The sequence below is a fragment of the Loxodonta africana genome, chromosome 6, assembly GCF_030014295.1.
Source record: "Loxodonta africana isolate mLoxAfr1 chromosome 6, mLoxAfr1.hap2, whole genome shotgun sequence".
In the NCBI taxonomy this organism is placed as follows: Eukaryota; Metazoa; Chordata; class Mammalia; order Proboscidea; family Elephantidae; genus Loxodonta; species Loxodonta africana.
Genome location: NC_087347.1, coordinates 39,381,319 through 39,403,704, shown reverse-complemented (window position 1 = coordinate 39,403,704; position 22,386 = coordinate 39,381,319). Strand labels below are relative to the sequence as shown.

Genomic DNA, 22,386 nt, shown 5'->3' with positions numbered 1-22,386 from the left:
CCTTGTTTACATGAATTGTATTACAGATGCCTACATTCTATAAAAAAAAAAAAAAATTCTATAGTCTTTAGTAAATTGCCCCTCATTACTCCCCTCTCCACTGTAAAATCTAGTAGGTCATGAGCTCTTTTTATTCAGGGCAGAGGCACAAAAGTGGTTGCCTTTACAGAGACAGAGTGAATAAAAGTTACTGCATTTTAAAACATGGTCTAGATTAAGAGGTTTTGTTACCTGCTTTTCATATACTGTGTGCAGCCCAGTGCACAAAAGGGCTTGGCTGTTGAGGTTATAATCTATACCCCAAGTCTGTGATTTTCTGTGCATTTCTGTTTTTACAAAGCTCTACCACATACATTTATTTGGCAATTTGAACCTAAATGCTTTGTAGTAATTTGATAAGATTCATTTGGCGGCAGAGTGAAAATTTTGTACAGTTCAAGGGTTTTAATTTTCTTTTCTGATAAGTGCCTTGGGTAAATTATTTATGTAATTTTTTCCTCAGGGTATCCCATTCCAGGAAGTTCTCAAAGTGCAGCATTTTGGAATATAGAGACTTTCTACAGAGAGGTGGTGGAGCCTGTCTGTTCAACAGACCAACAAAGGTTAGTGACTTAGAAAGTGCAACTATTTCTCCAGTGTTTTCCAGTAAAAAAAAAGTAGACAGCGCTAAATATCAGATGCTTGTGTTGGAAAGCAGATTTCTTGTCAATCAGATTAATATTTATCTGTAAAAGTCTTTATCATGTTGCAGAATAAGTTGGCTTTGAATGAATGACAAACCTTAGTTCGAATGTTTTGAATCTCTGATGTTTTAGTGCTAGTCAAACCCTTCAAACCCTTCCCCATCCAAACAAACAAACCAATAAGTCTTTAATTAAAATATCTTTGACAATTTCAAGTTAGGATTTTACACCACGTCTATAGAATAGTGGATTAGATGAAGACAAAATATTACTTTAACTTGTTCCATGTTACCTTATTTATTTTTTTGGTTGTAGCTTGTTTTAATTTAAGTGCGGTCTGTTCTCACAGGCAGGAATCGTTACTAGTATCAGCTAGCCAAGAACTGTTGACCCATAGTATTTTCAGATGCCATAAAGGCATGCATACATTTATGTCCTGTAGTCTCTTTACCAGGGGAGTTCCATGTTGTCAGTTGGTATTTCATTAACATTGGTTTACACAATCCCCCAATTTCTGTCCACAGTTCTGTAATTCAGGAAATGCTGAAAATTAGAAGTGTTTTTCATAAGTGTGCAGAAAACACTTTTGGCAGTAAAACTACTCATGAACTTGAAAATGTTTATTCATCCCACACAGTATGAAAATTCACAAGTCTGCTGCGGAAAGATGAATGTATTTTATTACAGAAATATTAATGTGTTTGCTATAGCCTCATGGTAAATGCATTGTACTTTTCAAAATCCAGCGAAACCAGAATTCTGAAACTTACCAAATGTAGATTTTTTGGATAAGTGGCTGCAGACCTGTGATATCCTGTTTGGAAATGAAGTTGTTCAACAGGCAAAAAGACAGCATGCTATAGAAGTGCTAACACAAATACCATGTTTGCTTTTAAAACATGACTTTGTAAATCAAATATAGTTGGTGGCTTTATAAAATGGTTGATAGTCTGCAAACTGAGAGGGCAGTGAAATTACGTTAGCATTTTAAAAAATTAGTGATTAATGTGAATAACTGACTATTTCTAAACACGTAATTAAGTGATACTACCGTAGGAAGTGATAGGTTGATACCTGACATCTGTATAACGTTTCAGTAAGCCTGTGGAAAAAGCAGCAGGCATTTTAAAGTGACCTTGCATCATTAAACTGGATTGCCTGCCTTTCATGGCGTTGATCTCAGTGCAGCAGAACCCTGAAAGCTTCATAGTGTTTAAAAGGGCCAAAATAAGTAATAATGGACTAATGTGAGCTGCTGTCATTTTTGAATTGCAGTGCGCATGGCTAATTTTACCTACCGTGCAGCTCACTGGCTAATTATAAGCATTATGCCTGAGGAAACAACACTGAGTTGTTTGGAAAGGTTAAGGTTTCTCGTGTTATTTGTAGGATCCATCATTAGATTTCTGAAATTGCCGGAAAGTGGGAAGAAAATTATTCCAATAATTTGGAAACTAAATAGAAATGACTATACATCTCTGATTTGAAAAATGAGTAAATATAGAATTATTTTTTCACTAAAGTACATATTACAGTGGTTTAAAAACCTGTGAATTCCAGTGGCATCGTTTATATGTATAGATCAGAGAACTGACTTTTTTCAAGTGTTTTTAGTCACTGTATATATGTATGTATGTGTTATGTATTATTCCCACATTATCCATGTGCATATTTTCTGTGCTTGGGGAACCTTACCAACTGCCATGTTTTCCATCTGGTTTAAGACAGTGATCCACCTCAAAATGGAAGAAGAGTTGTCCTAAGAATGAAACTTAGCATTGGTTACATGAGAGCAATAGCCCTGTTCTAGTCTGTCCCCCCTGCCCCCTGACCCAGCTGCCTCTTTTCTGTTTTCTGCCTGCTGATCAAAATGCCATCCTTAGAGGTTTGAATTATTGATTTAACTCATTGGACTCCAGAGAAGATCCCACCCAAGTAGTTTGGAAACCTTTCTTGCTTCCTATGATAATTTTTCCTTCCTGGAAGTGGAAGGAGAACTAGGTCTTTCTCAGGCAGCCTTGGTAGAAGGCAGCCCTCCATTGGGGTGTGTAGTGCTGCTGGGGAAGGAACTTCTTTCTCCCTCTCATGTTTGTGACTTGGAGCATTTGAGTTGGGATGTGCTATTCCAGTCTTCATTTAGGTGTGGTGGTTGCCTAGGTGATGGGAAATAAGAATCTCATAAACAATCAACTGCCTCAACAATTGGTCTCTAATACAGTTTACCATGCAAGCAAATTCATAGCATCTGTATGATGGCTTTTTCAAGAAATTTGACTCTTCGTTTCTCCATGAATGATTGAGAGATTTCCATACATCCAAGCATATATCTGCACGATTACTTAACACGCTTCGACGTGCAAATTTCTATTCAGTGAGAATGATGGGCATGGATTACCAGCCCCAAATTTAAGTTTATTTGCTTTTACTTGACTGCATATATCACATTTGGCTGTGACAACAGTATATTTATATTTTTGATAATTTTTATGTCTTAGCTGTCTTGAGACGAGTCAGCAAATTAGATGTCCGTGAGCCTTATTAGCAATGCATTTTAGCTCCATTAGCAAATATGAAAAGTGATCTATTTCTCTTGACAGCTTATCTCCATAAAAAGTAACTCTAATGCTAGAAGTAGTCTCTGGAGCCTCCTGCCAGAGAATTCCCCAAGAGATATTACCCCATTTCAAATATGTTTTTAAGAAGTTTTTAGAAGTGTTATTAATAAATGAACAGTGTTTCCCAAACAGATATCATTTATAAGATGCCATGACAACGGCTCACAGAATAGCCTGTGGTAGCTGATTATAGGACCGTGCCTGTGGCTGGGGTAGAGTATTGATTTTCTGTGATAAATGAGAATATTTCTCCTTTCCCTCTCTAATCTCTTTCAGCTGTTTGAGCCCACTGAGTGTGGAAATGGATATGTAGAACCTGGGGAGGAATGCGATTGTGGTTTCCATGTGGTAGGTATAAGAGGCCTCTTCTGCCTTCAGTATAACTCTTACCCAGGACAAACAAGGATAGCAATAGTAAGAGGCCCCATGATACCATTCATTGTGGTCTTACTGCCTTTCTGATCTCTCTCATTATTGCTTCATCCTAGCTCAGACACATTAGAATTAGTCACGTACCTAGGGCCTTGTCTGAAAAAACCTAATGGATCTTTCTAATGAAATTCTCTACATCTTAAAATTTTTGTAGCTCATAGTCACCTCAGACAAGTTTTACCAAATCATGAAACATTCTTGACACGTTGTGTATTATTTTTCCTTATAAAACTAGATTGAATAGTAAGAATATAGTGTAGTAAAACTAATCAAGGGTGGGATGTCTGCTAAGAAAGAAGCTTAATCTTTGTTAGGGAAGCCCTTTCATAGAAGATCATACTTGCTGAGAAATATGGCAGAAAAGACTTACCATTATTTCAGTGATTAATTCTTTCCTAAAATATTTGCTTATTCTTGTAGTATAAGTCTCCTTATTTAAATTATGCACAAGTCATGTGTGGAGAGAATATTGACTGATGAGGAGGAAAGATTCCTTGTTCACTCATGTGGAGTGTTTTCTCTAGGAATGCTATGGATTGTGCTGCAAGAAATGCTCCCTCTCCAATGGGGCCCACTGCAGTGACGGGCCCTGCTGTAACAATACCTCATGTCTTGTGAGTTCCCTAACGCAGTCTCATTTTTCCCTTACTTGCCCGATTAGCCAAACATCTCAGTGTATAAGCAGCTGTGTAGTGTGTCACAAACTTGTTGGTTGGCAGTGTGATACCAGCCTGGTAATTTTGTAGACTCAATAAGTCCACCCAAATTCTGTGTCACGACATTTGCTTTTACTGTTACTACCAACCATCCTCTACTCTTATCCTCCAGAGACTCCTTAAGAAAATATACCTATGCATCACTCCTGAAATAAACATTGACAGTTGCCCTACTGGCACCGATAAAAATCAAATTAAGTTGTTGAATAGAAGAGGGACAATCCCTGTGGTCTTTTTTATAATATGACCTACTTCCAAGCTTTTAAGATTTTTGCTAATATTTTAGACCCTGAGCATAAAAACTGTTGTGTGCTGTCGCTTCAATTCTGACTCATAGCAACCCTATACCACAGAGTAGAACTGCACCATAGGGTTTCCTAGGCTGTAAATCTTTACAGGAGCAGATCACCAGGTCTTTTCTACCATTGGGCAGCTGGTGGATTCGAACCACCAGCCTTTCAGTTAGCAACCAAGCACTTAACCTTTGTACCACCAGGGCTCCTTGAGCATAAAAACTAGTGCTCATATTTTCATATTTGGCTTTAAGTTCCCCATAAAGGCAGGAATGCTAGATAAGGAAGTAATGTATATGTATATATATACTGTTTAGAATCCTAGGTGGCACAAACATTTTGTGCTCAACTGCAAGCCTAAAGATTGATGGTTCAAACCCACTCAGTGGAACCATGGAAAAAAAGTCCTGACATCCTGCTTTCATTAAGATTTACAGCCCAGAAAACCCTAAGAACCAGTTCTACCCTGTAACACATGAGGTTGCCATGAGTGAAAATTGACCCAACAGCAACTAAGAACAACAAGTACACAGTTTATATGTGTGTGGACACATAGAGTTACTTCCATCTACAGAGGCCTCCAATTAATTTTTGAAGTCATCTTTTTAAGCTTCCGTTTTCTCATCTATAAAACATCTAGAATTTCTTATAACCATAAAATTACATCATTTTATTATTTTTCTTCAGTACCAAAAGGTGTTATGCATTATGGAATTGTAAAAGATTTTATCTTAGGTTATGCTTTCCTTATGTATCCTACCAAATTATAAAGTTCTTGAGGGTAATGGGCCATTTTCCTCATTTTTTATGGACCCCCTACCCAGACAAACAAAATGCCTTGTACACAGTAGGCATTCGTTGATGTCACTTGAGGAATTCATATGAATTCATTAAAATTTGATTTTGTGTATTTAGCAGAAGCAAGATTAATATCCATGGTTATAGGTAAATTAGTAAAGATTGGATGTGAACATCAATCTTTAGAGAGATCTTAAATATTTGTATTATAGTGTTTTATTATTTTGTCTTCAGCCAAACCAGTGTTTCTTCTTTACATTAAGTGCCAGTGTTTTTTTCTAAAATAATATTCTGAGGCAGTGAGTTTTGAAATCTGAACATTTACTGCCTTGATTGATGATTCATACTTAGTACCGAGAGTGACATCTGGGCCTGTTTATATTCTGCAGCTATCTTGCTAATTCTTAAAAAAGGTTGGCGATGATTATGAGGGAATATGAGAATTATACTGGTGAATATAAAAATGCTAACTGCTTGGAATATTAACACTAGCCCCTAACTAATGACTTTTGATTTGCAGTTTCAGCCACGAGGGTACGAATGTCGGGATGCCGTGAATGGGTGTGATATTACTGAATATTGTACTGGAGACTCTGGCCAGGTATGGCAAACTGAGTTTTAGGTAATGCATTTCACAACTTACAGTATATATTACATCTATGAGTATGCTTTGGTTCCTTTTTGGTTTTCATTTTGTTTAGCTTTGTCTTCTAGTAATTTCTAGCTTTCATCATCCTTTTACTTAGGAAAGTTTATTTATTTATTTTGGATGTAAATCTCTTTTTCCAAATTTTCCCTTCATAGTTAGTTCTCGTTATTTGATTTATACCCATTGAACTATTTTTTCTTTCCTGGTCCCCACGTCTAAAACAGTGTGTTCCTGCTGATGAAGTACTAATGTATTATCTTCAGAAACCTTTAAGCCACAAACCCCTTTCTTTAAACAAAATTTTGAATGGAAATTCAATGTAGAGAACAGGGAAGAAGCAGCACTGTTCTGGCTGAAATGGCACTGGGAGCAGAAGTCCACCTTCCTCAAACTCTGCCATCACCCCTTCCCTACGTACACAGCCCTGGCTTCAGAGGCCTATACGCTTAGGTTTTGTATTATAACATAAGCAGTGTTTTCTTCTAGCATCATTTCCTTACATAATTTTTATGTTTTAATTATATCATATTTTAAGTCTTTGTCACTAAAATAAATACTTAAAAACATTTGTTGAGGGCCTGCTATGTGTTCACCACTATGGGTAGTCCCCGACTTACAGTGGGGTACTGTCCTGATGACTCCATCATAAGCCAGTTCTGACATAAGTCAAATACCTCTTTTTTTTTTTCAGTTTTCATTATTACTGCCTTTTATTATTGGCAACTTTATAAATCCAATCTTTATTCATCTTTGGAATTAGAAACACTACATATGAACTTATAGATGTATTTTAATACATACATAAAAAATACAAAATTTACTCCGACAATAAAGAAGAGTTAGATAATCTTGGCATTTTGTCAGCTGTGGTAATAACTCCACCTGTGGAAGGTTCTAGATCACCTGGATTATCCTTGGGAATGGCATAATGTTTCTAGTCAGAAAATTAGTGAGAATTGCCTGTCTAGTCCTCTTCTTTTTTCCTTCATATATTTTGCAGTAACATCCCACTGCTCCTTAAATCTGCCTACCGACTTTAGTAAAGCGATCAGCATTTGGGTTCATGTTTTCAAACAATGAAGCCCCTAATTTAGTTTAGAAAAAACTTCAATTAATCCTTTCACTGTAAATCATAACACTGAACATCTGCAAGTGAATGTCTGAGAACGATAACATCAGCAGATTACGCGCTGCAGCATTGTATGTAGTACATATTACTAACGATAAGATGTACAAAAAACAGACAGTCCTAAGTGCGGTGTGTTGTAACTCGAATACGTCTAACTCAGGGACTACCTGCACTATAAATGCTGGGAAATGGTAGTGAACAACATAGGCAAGTCCTTGGTCTTACCTTTAAGTACATCCTCCCAGAGAGTTAGCGTTTAAGTAGAGACACGAATGAGAAGGAACCAGGCAGGAAATAGTGAGTGCAGAGGCTTGGGTTATTCAAGAAATGGAATGAAAGCAAGGGTGGCTGGAAATGACTCAAGGAGGAGGGCAGGAAGCTGGGCAGGAGGGACTTGTAGGCCATGGTAAGAATTTTGGATACTATCATTCTAATATTACTTGAAAGCATTTCCCCATATGATTACAGTCTTTATAAATATCCTTTTTATGATTGCATGAGAGTCTATCATGTGGATACATCAGTTGACTTCTATACCCAGTGGTGAATATTTAGATCGTTGGCAGTTTTTCACTTTTATAATTAATATGACCGTGAGCATCTTGGTACACTGCTACAAAGTGTTAGGGTTAGTTCCTTGGGGTAAATTCCTAAAAGTGGGATTACCTTTTGCCAGATACTGGTTTCCAAAGGGCTCCCAATAAAGAGTGAATTTGGAGGTCAAAATACTGCTTTTATTATTGAAATGCCCAAATTTAAGTCCATATTTAGTTTGAGGCCATATGGGCTGCTTTATGGATTCCCAGATTCAGTCTGTAACAAAAGGTTACTGACAAACTGGCTGACTGACAACCTGACTGCAGAGGTGGGCCCTTGCACAGTGTATGGTGTGGAGAAGTAGTAGAGAATGCATGCTGCATGCAGGTGGGTAGACTTGCTCCCAAGAGAAGAACAGCAGATTTGAGCCAGAATGCCCAGTTATTCCTCCTAAGCTTGTCAATCAGTCATCCACCTCCCTGAGTTGGAAGTAAGTAAAGGAGCAGAGAGTAGGCAGAGTTACACCAAATGAGTTCCTGTCACTGAAAGGAAACATGGGGAGAGAGAGAAAGAAAAGTTCCCAATTAAACTTCGAAAGTTCTTGATAAGTATTTTCTGAGGCTCAATTTAAATAGACCTGTTTAAGGATATGAGGCAGTTAAATATGTTCAGGTTATTCTTTTGTGATTTTTTAGGCACATTTGTTTCTTACATTTAAATATATAAATAGATTCCTTTGCATTTTTTCTATAATGTAGAGACAGTAGAAGAATTGTGGGTTCTATGTCTAACGACAAGTGTTTTGAAAATCCTGATATATACAGCTTCACAGAGTTATATTTTTGGTTTATAGTCTACTACTATTTTTATACCCATCATATATGGTTTTGGTTCTGTGTGTTCAACTCTTTAGAAATACAGTTCTTCCATTTTGACCTTTAATTTATCAATTGCCATAGAATTTACTGGAAATGATGCTTTTATAATGCGTGCTCTATGTTCAAGCTAATATTCTATAGTCTAAATAAAATAAAAGTTTTTCTTTTTGTCTTAATATGTCTAATGTGAAAATTGTACTGTTAAATTAATTTTACAGTGGCATAGTGGAATAGCATAGTCTTTTTTTTTAGTTTTTATTGTGCTTTAAGTGAAAGTTTACAAATCAAGGCAGTCTCATACAAAAGTTGATATACACCTTGCTCAAAAAACATTTTTTTTTTTTATACACTCCTAGTTGCTCTCCCCCTAATGAGACAGCACACTCCTTCCCTTCACTCTCTATTTTCGTGTCCATTCGACCAGCTTCTGACCCCCTCTACGCTCTCATCTCCTCTCCAGACAGGAGCTGCCCACATAGTCTCATGTGTCTACTTGATCCAAGAAGCTCACTCTTCACCACTATCATTTTCTATGTCATAGTCCAGTCCAATCCCTGCCTGAAGAGTTGGCTTTGGGAATGGTTCCTGTTTTGAGCTAATAGAAGGTCTGGGGACCATGACCTCCAGGGTCTTTCTAGTCTCAGTCAGACCATTAAGTCTGGCCTTTTTACAAGAATTCGGGGTCTGCATCCCACTGTTCACCTGCTCCCTCAGGGGTTCTCTGTCGTGTTCTCTGTCAGGGCTGTCATCGGTTATGGCCAGGCACCGTCTAGTTCTTCTGGTCTCAGGCTGATGTAGTCTCTGGTTTATGTGGCCCTTTCTGTCTCTTGGGCTCATAATTACCTTGTGTCTTTGGTGTTCTTCATTCTCCTTTGCTCCAGATGGACTGAGACCAATTGATGGTTCTTAGGTGGCTGTGGAATAGCATATTCTTTTATTAGCAATTTCTTAACATAGGTAAAATGAACCTGAAACAGACAGTTGGAGCAGAGGGAGCCAACCACCTATTGCAAATATTCTTTTACTCTCTAAGAGACAGTGAACTTTGAATTTAATGAAATATGAACAATGATTAAGAAAATGGAATCTCCAAGAATCTTGGCATCTCTGAGAATCAGTATCTGCAGGCAACATTATGACTTTATCTCATCAGTATGTTTTAGCTTGATTTTGATATTAGAATTTACTGATGCCTCTGAGCTACTTTCTAAGTTCATAATTTATAAAAATAAACAAAAAACTTGTGCAATTGAGAGAAATCCTTGGCGGATTATATTGGACAATAGAATATATTTTTGAGAGATGTGGAGATGTGTTTTGTCAACACCATAAAATATGTCACCTAAATGGGTGGTATAACACAACTTAAAATAAGCACATTTAACTGCTATTGCACTGTCGCAGCCTGCCCCAAGTAAACCATCTGACACAACATGAAATTGGGGGCTGGAATGGCATTTAGAGGCTGAATCCGGAATAAAGGACAGGCAGAATAAAGTACACTTCTGTGTTGAAAGTCTTCCAAGAATGCGAGACATTCCATGATTTCCCTTGTTAAACATTCGAGTAACAAGCAATTGGCTTTTATTAAACTAAACTAAAAATAACTTGATTAGAAATCCTCTCTCATGTGGCTGTGACAGTTTATAGTATGGGGTTTTTTGTTTGTTTTGGTTTTGTTTTTCATTTATAAAGAATTCTACAAGTTTTTTTTCCTTCTTGAAACATCACAAAAGTCAAATATGACAAATTCCTTTTAGAACCTGATGTACCTGTCCTGGTAGCAGCATTTCTTTTGCATTTCTGTTCATGATAGTGGCGTTAGTTTTGGAGAAAGTGAATAATTAATGTTAGTTGCTCAATGAGATAATGATTGCGTTTTGAGTGGATTCTGATGAAAGAGGCCACAGGGATCTCTGCCTTTGTATAGTTGGCATAGTACTTCCAGGTTTTCGTGCTGATGGCTACATCTTTGAATACACACCATCAAGTTAAATGAAAAGCTGGTGAATGAAAGCTTGTATGAGAAATCAGTTATTCTTTAGAAGGATGTAGAGCCAAAGCATTTTCATCTTGAAGTGTTCCATTGTAAGTTAGTGCTTTTTACCAATCCTAAATTAGTTTTATTATCCCTCTCTAGTGACATTGATGAACAGCTCGATATGCATAGAATAACCTATTTGTATCTGTATAGTTCATTTATTTATTTTCTTAGTCAGCCAGTAGGAATTGAGCACCAGCTGTGAACTCAGCATTGTTCTAGGTGCTAGGAGGAAGCAGAGAAAATATATATAAAATCCCTGTCTGCGGGGAGCTCACATTAAGATGGGGATGCAATAAACAAACAAGTAAAATACATGAACCCAGTTTTTGGTAAGTACAATGGAAAAGAAAGAAAACAGAATGGAGGCGCAGAGAATGTTAGTGTGGGAAGGGGTTTTGGTTTTGAAGAGTATGGTTTCAGAAGGCCTCCTTGAGGTGATGATATTTGAGCAAAGACCTGAAGGAGGTAAGGGAGTGAGTCTTGCAGAAACCTGGGGGAAGATCTTCCTGGACTGAAGGAAGAGTGAGGGCAAAGATCATGAGCATATCCACGTGGAGACAGATGAGCCAAGGAAGAGAGTAGGAAATGAGCTTAGAAAGGTGATGGAGTGAGGTGGGTGGAAGCAGAGCACAAAGAACTTTTCAGCCATTGGATAAAATGAGAAACCACTGGGGATTTGTGAGCAGAGGAGTGATCTGATCTGATTTATGTTTTCAAAGGGATCCCTATGGTAGCTGTGCAGACTGTAGGGAGCTAGGGAGGAAGCAAGGGAATCAGAGGAGGCTACTGCAGTAATCCAGATGAGTGATAATGGGGGCTTGGACAGGGTGTTAACAGTGGAGAGGTAAAAAGTGATCAGATTGTGAATTCATTTTTATTATTTTTTATTGTTATTTAGATGAAATTTTACAGAGCAAATTAGTTTCTCATTAAACAATTAATACACATATTGTTTTGTGACCATCGGTTGCCAACCCCACGGCATGTCAACACTCTTCCCTTCTCAACCTTGGTTTCCCCATTACCAGCTTTCCTGTCTCCTCCTGCCTTCTAGTCCTTGCCCCTGGGCTGGTATGCCCCTTAAGTCTCGTTTTGTTTTATGGGCCTGTCTAATCTTTGGCTGAGGGGGAAACCTCAGGAGTGACTTCAGTACTGAGCTGAAAGGGTGTCCAGGGGCCATGGTCTCAGGGCTGGATTGTGAATTAATTTTGAAGGGAGAACTGATAGAGATTGTTGATGGATTGAATGGAGGGGGAGAGTGTGAGAGAAAAAGAGGACTCGAGGATGACTGCAAGGTTCTGACCTGAACAACTGAAAGGGTGGAACTGTCATTTACTAAGAAGGTGAAGACTTAGGAGGAGTTTGATGCATGTTGCTAAGTTTCTTATTCAGTTGCCACGCCTGTGCTTTTTTTTTCTTTTCTTTTCATGTTTGCTTTTAACACTAGCAAAGCCATTGACTTCATCTCTTTTCAGCTCTCTTAAATGTGGTAAATAAAGTGCACAGTCAGAATAAAAATTTTAACTTATTCACCGTAACTTTTGGGGAAAATGAAGTGTGCTTTTAAAACATGATTTGATAAATAGACTCGACGGCAGTGGGTTTTTAAAAAGAAATAACCATCATGCCACGAATTGTTCTAGTAACAAGTCTGTGGTTTGAGAGATCAGAAAGGGAATGGAGATCCAGCACTTACATTGAGTGGAAAGGCAGGGGATCGATAGTTCTTTTTCAATATGGCGGGTAGGTGTAGTGAAGACACTATAGGTGTCATGGGTGTCAATTCAGAAATGACATTTTCGCTGAACTGAGTGAGGTCTTGTAAATTAGTTCCTGAATGTGTCTATTCCTACGAAACAAGTGATTCATTTCTTTCATTGTCCCTTTCAATCTCTTCTACTTTTAACTCTGCAGGCAAGTGGATTTAATTTGTTATTCTAGACTGCCTCATGGCAAACAGAGAAGCATAATAAGCATTCACTGAATGGACCTAATTTATGTTTTTGTTTTTTTTTTTTAGCCATATATAGTAGAAATAACCTACTTAGGAGTTACACTATTTTTTAAAATGTTCCCTGTGAAATATTTATGATGCTTGCATTTTTTATATCATATTATGCACACTATCCAAAGGTAAGTAATATGTTGAACATTTTCTAAAAAGGTTGTATTTTTCAGTGCCCACCAAATCTTCATAAGCAAGATGGATATGCATGCAATCAAAATCAGGTATGCTGAGCTTTAAGTGTAATTTTAAAAGGATTCATTTGAAAGTTTTTTTTTTTTTTCTTTTTGGTAAGTGTGACTTTGAAGGGAGATTGCAACTCAAACGACAGTTAATTATCATAGTGGTGTTCTGATTCAGAGTTGCTTCATGTCAGACCAAATACCAACTCTATGATGTTTAACTCTGATGATAAATTGTTCAGATGAAGCTGCAGAAAAGGAGAAAAAGGTAATGGCTGAAGAGGTAGGAACTCAATTTATGGAGCTGTGACCATCTTCCAATAATTTCAACCTGTCCTCTATTGTGGAAGAATATGGGCTTTCTGTTTATGTTTTTTTGAAGCCATGTTATAGCCCAACCCGTCCCACGGGAGAGAAGATAAAAATCATAATGATATCACCCAAAGAAATGTACCAATTTTTTGCTTTCCATAAAATTTAAAAACTTACATGACTTGTTTGGATTTAAGGAACCTTGGTGGTGCAATGTTTAAGTACTCAGCTACTAAGCAAAATGTCGACAGTTTGACCCACTAGCCACTGCATGGGAGAAAGATGTAGCAGTCTGCTTCTGTAAAGATTTACAGCCTTGGCAATCCTATGGAGCAGTTCTAATTTGTCCTGTAATGCCACTCTGAGTTGGAATTGACGGCAATGAGTTGTTTTTAGTTTGGATTTAAAGCGCTGTCCTTTGAGGTCCGTGTTCTGAGTTTAAATTTTAACTGTCCATGTTCTTATCCATCTCTTAAGATGTGTATGATTCTTTTTGGTTGCTATGAAAATAAAGGGTATAGAATTTTGAAAAAAGGAGCTTATCGAGACAACTAAAAGAAGGCCTTACAATAAAAATGTTTGTGGAAAACAACACTAGCTCTGTGTATCCTATAACATGTGTCCTCTTGCCTCAGGGCCGCTGCTACAATGGGGAGTGCAAGACCCGGGATAACCAGTGCCAGTACATCTGGGGAACAAGTAGGTCCCACGTTCCTGTCTGAGGGTCACATGTGCAGTTTGGTTTTCTATTAATATTGTTCTCTGCCAGTCTTGCTGAAAGAGATGCACAGCTTGGAGTGATGTTTTGTTTTTAAACCAACTTAGAAAAGGGTTCTAGAATAAATAGAAGTATGAAGCTCAGTCACAAAACCTACCGAAAACAACTCTTTGAGTCTGGGGCTTGTTATCAGAGGAAGGAGCCTAATAGGCTCCTTCAGTGACGGTGGCTGTCTGAGAAGAGATGTTGCATCCACTTGCAAATATTGGGTCAAGTGCTGTGGTCAGGTTCATTATCCAGACACTTGCATCATTTACTGTGTACTTTAGCATTTACCCTACCGGATTAGCTTTGTGTTTCCCCCCCTGTGAAGTATCAGACTTATTTTTGAAATTCTGTAATTTACTATCTCAGTGTGAAGTGAAGAAATGTACATACTTCCAGAGGTGTAGACAGTTACAGATTCAGGCACGTGGTCCTGATTTTCTGTACATTCCCTACACACTCATACATATATTCTCTCCCTGACATTTATAGTGCCTCTCTAATGAACTTTAGTTTGTGAGGGCCAGACTGGAAGAGAGAGAAATGGGTCTGCCTTGCTGGCTGAGGCTGGGTCACCAAGGAAGACAAAGAGCACAGAAGGAGAACAGAGCTCCGGGCACAAAAGACTCCAGTGTTTGGTGAATACCCTTTAACTGAAAGATTCCCATTTTGTGCTTCAGTTTTGACAAAGTGAAGATAATAGAGACATATTTATCTTTTTAAAAGTTTAAATATCAAAACCCAAGTGCCAACCTAAAATCTCAATAGGCTGAGACTTTACTATATCCCCTGATATAAAACAGGATTAATAATGCTTGTTAGCTTTATTATCAATAATAACAGTGCATGTTTGAGGCCTCTTTACTCAAGAAACGGTATGCTTTCAGAGCGCATTAGTGATGTTTTTTCTTCATTGGTTTAGGAATGCTAGAATTGTGATTCTTTTAAGGTTAATTCACTAATTCCTGCTTACAGATGGTCGTTCCCACCCCATCCCCAAACCTGCCAACGAGAATTGAAAAAGTTTCTTTCTGTGATTAAAAAAAACTGGTGTGTTGGAATTGTCTTGTATTTGCTTGTAAGACCCAATTGTTACATTTTTAGGAATTTTGCAATTCAGGTGACATTACATTGATATCTTGAAGCCAGCCACAGAGTATTTACACCACGGAAATTGGCACATGCTATAAATCAGGGATTTTTTTTTCCTGGAGAGCCAGTTGTGAAATATTTATCAGCATGCTATGGGTTATGGATAACAAAGAAAACTAAAATAAATTTTCTTCTCTTGCCCATTTCCAAAAGAGGCTGCAGGGTCTGATAAGTTCTGTTATGAAAAGTTGAATACAGAAGGCACCGAGAAGGGAAACTGCGGGAAGGACGGAGATCGATGGATCCAGTGCAGCAAACAGTGAGTGGTCGGCTTTGTGGCATAATAACTGGATTTGAAAGCTCTGATTCAAATGTAAAATGAGCACAAAATAAATGTTTTACTGACTTTTTTAAATAAATGCTAAACTATTTAGTGTAAGTATCTTAAAACTAGAAACCCTGGTGGCGTAGTGGTTAAGTGCTACAACTGTTAACCAAGAGGTCAGCAGTTTGAATCCAACAGGCGCTCCTTGGAAACTCTATGGGGCAGTCCTACTCTGTCCTATTGGGTTGCTATGAGTCGGAATTGACTCAATGGCACTGGGTTTGTTTGTTTGTTTGTTTTTTAAACTGCATTAGTATATCTTGAGGCCAAATAGCCACGGGCTAACCTACAATACAAACTCATACCATTTCTGTAAAATTTTGAAAATTTCTCACATGCTGTATTTTACTTGATGTTTGTTTTAAAGGGGTACTTTGCCAAAGTATTACAAATTAATATTAGGTTTTAATTTTCTGTTTTGCTAGGAGATATGGCCTATGAATGGGCTATGTATACACAAAGTCTAGGACCATTAAAAAGTGAAATAATGTATGGTTTTGATCATTTTGTGAGTGTAACACTATTTGATATAATTAGATGTCTAGTATGTATGTCTGAGATTTGTTTTCTTCTAAAAAAAATCCAATTAATGCATATTTGAAGGAACCCTGGTGACACAACGGTCAAGCACTTGGGTGCTAACCAAAAAGTTGGCGGTTCAAAGCCACGCAGCGGCACCATGGGAGAAAGACCTGACAGTCTTCTCCCCTAAATATTAGAGCCAAGAAAAGCCTATGGGGCAGTTCTACCGTGTCACATGCAGATGCTTTGAGTCGGAATCGACTCATCAGCACCCAGCAACAACAACAGTGCATGTTTGAAGTCTCTTTACTCAAAAAATGATATAGTTTCAAAGCACATTAGAAATATTTCCTCTTAGTTAATTGAGGAAAGTTAATTTTGTGACTTAATAGTTTTTTAAGGTTAATTCAGTCACTTAGAGTTATAGGACCATTAAGTTACAGGCGAACCTCCCTCCCCCTTTTCTTTCATAGTAATGAGGAAGCTTCTGCCAATTTTGAAGCAGAGCAGAATTTAAGGGAATTTTTATTTCTCTGGAGCCTGATAGCACAGTGGTTAAGAGCTCAGGTGCTAACCAAAAGGTTGACAGTTCAAATCTACCAGCTGCTCCTTGAAAACCCTATGAGGCAGTTCTACCCTGTCCTATAGGGCCTCTGTGAGTTGGAATTGACTCAATGGCAACAAGTTTTGTTTTTGGTTTTGTTTCTCTAGTTAATGATCTTTTTTGCAGAACTTTATGAAACTTTACAATTCCACGTAGTCTTTGGTGGTAGGTGAGCCCTTAGGAGGAAATGAATCTTTGACCATAATTTCTTTCAAACTAAACCAAATTAAAAAGAGATTCTCACCCAGCATTTCTCTGTTTCTCCAAGACTTTTCAAAAAGTTTGAGAGACATTAGGATAGATTATTGTAAAAGATAACCGATAGCAGAATACCTAACCACCAATGAGTTAAAGGAAATTATTGTGTGTGTGTGTGGTTTTTTTTGTGTGTGTGTGTGCTTTAAGTGAAAGTTTACAATTCATGTTAGTTTCTCATACAAAAATTTATACACAGATTATTATGTGACCCTAGTTGCTCTCCCAATAAATGGCAGCACATTCCTCCTTCCCACCCTCTATTTCCCATGCTCATTCAACCAGCTCCTGTTCCCCTCTGCCTTCTCATCTCACCTCCGGACAGGAGCTGCCCATTTAGTCTCATGTATCTACTTGAGCTAAGAAGCACACTCCTCACCAGTATCATTTGTGTCTTATAGTGCAGCCTAATCTTTGTCTGAAGAGTTGGCTTCAGGAGTGGTCTTAGTTTGGGGCTAACAGAGAGTCCGGGGGCCATGTCTTCTGGGGTCTCTCTGGTCTCAGTCAGACCATTAAATCTGGTCTTTTTACTAGAACTTGAGTTCTGCACACCACTTTTCTCCTGCTCTATCAGGGACTCTCTGTTGTTACTGTGTGTTTTTGAAACTTAAAAAGTTGTGAAATACAACATATAAACAAACAAAAAAAAGGAATAGCACATAAATATATGGCTTACAAAATAATTATGAAGCGAACTCCCATGTAACCTGTACCTGGGTCAAGAAATAGAGCGTGGCAGCATCCCACAAATAAGTGCTGTTCTTCCCCATCTCACCCCCACCTACCCCGCCCTGAGATACCATCATCCTGACTTTTTTTGGCAATTGCTTACTTGCTTTTCTTTAGAGTTTTACTGCCTAAGTTTTCATCCCCAATGTATTTTGCCTAAAGGTTTTATAACTATATAAAAGGAGTCATACTGCATGCATTATTTTGGATTTGCTACTTAAATTCAGTATTTTTAAGAGTTTTATGGTATGTGTAACTGTCTTTTGCTCATTTTCATTCATATTCCTATGAATATGTCATAATTTATTTCTCCATTTTATGTTATGTTTATGTTTGTTTTCATGTTTTGGCTATTACAAGCCATGTTGCTGTGAATATTCTTTGCAAATGTTGGGAACATTTATGCAAGTTTCTGTAGGACCTGTACCTAAAAGAAAAATTGCTAGGTCAAAGGGTATGTATCTTTTTAGGGTTACCAGATGATATCAAACTCTCTTCCAAAAGGAATGTATTGGTATATGTATCAGTAATATGTGAATGAAAATTGTGTCATACCGGATTCTCACCAACACTTGGTATTGTCAGACTTTTAAATTTTATCCAGTAACGTGGGTGTGAGCTGCTGTATTAATGTGGTTTTAACTTGCATTTCCCTTATTACCAATAAGGTTTAATATATTTCCACATATTTATTGGGCATGGATTTCCTTTCCTGGGATGTACTCGTTCATTTCTTTGCCCATTTATTAGAAGTTCATTGTCTTCTTAATAGGTACCTTCAAGTTGGGTGAGTCATTTCATGATGTTGCCAAGCACTCAGGGCCTTTCAACCCTTTTGCTTTGAGTTTTTTTCCCTTATGCTTGTGAACTCATGACTGCAAAGTGGGTACAAAGCTCTGCGTTCTAAAGCAGGAAGCGAGGGTAGGAGCAACAAGCCTTCAGCCAGAAAGCAAAATTCTCCCCAGCAACTCCCTAGCTAGTTTTATCTCTCTTGCCACTGCCAGAATTTGGTCACTGTGGCGACATCTAGCTCCACGGATATGGGGAGGAAGATGGCCAGGAAAGTGGGCACAGCTTAGACAAACTTATGGCCATTTTAAGATCTGTGGGACATCCATGTCCCACCTACTTTTTATGCCTCTAGAGTTCTATGGGAAGGGGGTAGCCTGATATTAATATATTTAGCCACAAGGTGGGAGCCTTTTGAAATATGTGAAACTCAAAAATCCTGAGTGGGAGCCTCATTTTTGTATGAACTGAGCATTGTCTTAGGCAATGCCTCCCAGATGTGTGGAATTTTCTGAACTTTTGACAGGTTTGCAAATATTTCTGTGAGATAAGCCTCTTCACTATGTTTCCCAGTTGCTGCGTTCTCATAAGAAAGTACTTACTGTGAGAATAAGCTCTTGCCAGTTCTCATTCAGTCACGGTGGCTATTTTCCCCTTTACACCATTCATTGTTTCCAGCTGTTACTGGCTCCCTTCTTTTCTAGCTTCTGAACGGTAAATAATGTCTTTCCAATAAGGAATAATGCATTGGAACTCCTATAAGTTATTCTTACCCTGCATTCAATCTTAGGGCCCAATCATTGCATCTACATGTAGCAGGTGGAATGCAGCACTGTGAGCAAGTTCTGCAGTATTCCAGGGCAGCTGTTTCTGCTTCTTAGCTGTTAGCACTGCTTTTGTTATAGTGAAGAATACATAGTAGTGGTAATTTTCCTGAGATTCAAATTCCTTTGATTTTATTTATTTTGCCTCTAAGTACTGCTTTTGCAGTAATGAAGAATGCATTGTAGTGATAATTTTTCTGAGATGAAAAAAATCCCCCCGCTTTATTTATTTGGGCTGTAGATACAGCTTTTGCAGTAAGGAAGAATGCATTATACCATATTTTGGGAAAGTTTCTGAAAAGGCTAAGAAGAAGGAGACTAGAATAAAATGTATGTGCAGTCATTGCCAGGTGGCTTCATGTTTTACCTCATGTTTTGCAAATTTTCAAGAAATAAAATAAAATAAAAAATTATCATTGACTCATATTGGTGGGATTTACATCATCGGTCCACTGGAACAGCTGTGATCCCCAATAGTGGGTATCAAAATCCGTAACTCATAACAAAAATTCTGGATTAGTCCTTTAATCAGCATCGCTTCGTTAGTGAAAATATATGGAATCAACAAAAAATTCATAGGAGAAAATAATTGGGTCTTGAAAGGGTTAGACACCATTCATGATTCATCTTTCAGGGCCAGGCATTTTCCTGTCCCAAACAAAACTGTGATTCTCTTAGCAAGGAAGGAGGGAGGGTCATAGTCAATAGTATCTTCAACAAATGTTTTTGTTGAGAAGGAAAGAATATTTTTGAGATTTAAATATATGTGGATGGAATAGTTTTGAATTTCTGAGCTTGATTCCCCTGTATTTTTTCTTTTCTTTTTTAACATGTTCAGTGATGTGTTCTGTGGATTTTTACTCTGTACCAATCTTACTCGAGCTCCACGTATTGGTCAACTTCAGGGTGAGATCATTCCAACTTCCTTCTACCACCAAGGCCGGGTGATTGACTGCAGGTAATATATTAAATGTTGGAAAACAAGATGCACCATGAGGATTACAAATTCGGAAAAATCAAAGGAGGTTCTTTTTAGTTCTCACAAGAGGAAAATTACATTTTATTATCCATCTTTCATGTTGAGAGTCATTTAAAAAACAAGGTGTATATTGATTTTGAAATTATAAAAATTTTGCTTAACAATTGTACTACTTATTAATAGTGGGACTTTTTTTGTCATCCTTAATCTTAAAAGTAGAAATATAGTATCCATTTTGACCAATGATTAAAGTCTTGAGCGTTGGAATATATCACTGTTTAGACACTGTGTATGTTTTACATTTTTATGGCAAAAAGAGAGGTTAACCTATACTTTATATAGCAAATGTCTGGTGTAGAAGATGGCTTAATAAATACCCAGTCAAGTATGGAAAATATTTATTTGTCATTTATATTAGGCAAACATTTGATACCCACTTGTCAGCGAGTACAAGGGTCATAAGCTAGGGAGTCATATTAAAACTAAGCATTGTTCCCTTCAAGGTAGTCATAAGATGTTGTGTTCTCATTCAAATGGTACTATTATTGCCCAGAACACTTTTGAGTTTCCTCCTACAGAATTGCCATTAGCATCTGCACCTGTTATTTTTGACATCTCCAGAGTACCAAACCTTTATTTTATAAGATGTAAAATCATATAAAACTTTATGTTCTGGAATCTTATATTCTTCTACTCAGTCAAAATAATTTTTAACCAAATTTAGTAAAATGATTGGGTGACTAAATTGAGTAATGCTGTCTTGATCAAATGATTGTTGACTTTCTGTCTTTCAAGTGGCTCTGAAGGTGATTCTAATAGGATCTTAGACAGCATGATCCTTCCTGGGATAAATTTGTAGCCTTCAAAGCTAGTTACTTTGTGGCACATAAGCTTCCTTTGAACATGTAAGTTTTAGCATGAATTTAGATGCAACCCAAAACCCATTGCCATCCAGTCGATTCTGACTCATAGCCACCCTTTAGGACAGAGTAGAATGTCCCTTAGGGTTTCCAAGGCTACAATCTTTACGGAAGCAGGCTGCCACATCTTTCTCTCAAGGAGTGGCTGGTGGGTTTGAACTGCCAGCCTATTGGTTAGCAGCCAAATGCTTAACCACTGTGCCACCAGGGCTCCAACAGCCCTATTAAATAATATTGTTCTATTCTGAAGTAGTGTATTTGTGAAGTGTGCAACAAGACACTGTATTAATAGTTAGTCATTGATTATCATTCAAATTCAAGTTTTCCCTAACTTTGAAATTTTAGAAGAACTGATCCTTTTATTTTTTCAATTATGAATAATCAAATTCCCAGAAATAAAAGAAATGATTTTCAAAATATTTGTATTTGTTGTTTTTGCTCAATGTCTTCTATTTGTACCCATGCCACATCCAAAAGCCTTAGAGAGCTCATGATAAGTTTTGCTTCTTTTGTTCTTATACAAATACTTCTCCCTTCAGTCTTGGTCTTGAAAACAAGTAAAAATTTGGAATTCGTTTTGTGCACATGACATTTTTTCTCTGCTGACATGCAATGTGATGATAATAATGAAAGGCAGTTAGTTTCTTTTATCGTGCTTTTTTATCCAGCCAGGTGGGAAAGAGAGAAAAGGAGAAGAGCGGGGGAATGCTGGGAGAAACTCATAGCCCCTGATAACCTATTCTGTTTCCTGTTACTTTAAATAGGTAGCAAGCCTCATTCATTTTCACTTTATATTTCTAAGTGTGGTTCTAATGGTTGTATGAATATTTTTCTCCTTTTAGTGGTGCTCATGTGGTTTTAGATGATGATACAGACGTGGGCTATGTGGAAGATGGAACGCCATGTGGCCCATCTATGATGTGTTTAGATCGGAAGTGCCTACAGATTCAGGCCTTAAATATGAGTAGCTGCCCTCTCGATTCCAAGGGCAAAGTCTGCTCAGGCCATGGGGTAAGTAGGTGCCAGTGTTCCAACTTCATTGTCTGCCATCTTGAAAGTTCATGGTGGTTAGAGCTTTGGTTTGGCTTTCCTCTTTCTGTGGCTGCTGCCAATATCTGTGTAGCGACTATGACTATCCCTTTGCACTCCTATCCATTAAGGATAACAGCCGTATGTGTTGATATGGTTTTATTTTTGTTGTTTCTTTTTATCACTGGCTAATTCATTACATTCTCTAGACATTACGTGGTA

The 22,386-nt window shown here is 37.7% G+C and overlaps 1 protein-coding gene across 2 annotated transcripts in view; it reads left to right on the top strand.

Moving 5' to 3' along the window:
• ADAM23 (ADAM metallopeptidase domain 23) overlaps window positions 1–22,386 on the top strand; it is a 167,438-nt gene that overhangs the window by 117,884 nt on the left and 27,168 nt on the right. For both annotated transcript variants that reach the window (XM_003406108.4, XM_064286766.1), the window contains exons 15-23: window positions 503–602; window positions 3,575–3,646; window positions 4,255–4,344; window positions 6,058–6,138; window positions 12,953–13,003; window positions 13,909–13,972; window positions 15,342–15,447; window positions 20,075–20,194; window positions 21,978–22,146. In XM_003406108.4, coding sequence (XP_003406156.1) covers window positions 503–602; window positions 3,575–3,646; window positions 4,255–4,344; window positions 6,058–6,138; window positions 12,953–13,003; window positions 13,909–13,972; window positions 15,342–15,447; window positions 20,075–20,194; window positions 21,978–22,146 — 853 coding nt within the window. The remainder of the gene's footprint in view (window positions 1–502; window positions 603–3,574; window positions 3,647–4,254; window positions 4,345–6,057; window positions 6,139–12,952; window positions 13,004–13,908; window positions 13,973–15,341; window positions 15,448–20,074; window positions 20,195–21,977; window positions 22,147–22,386) is intronic.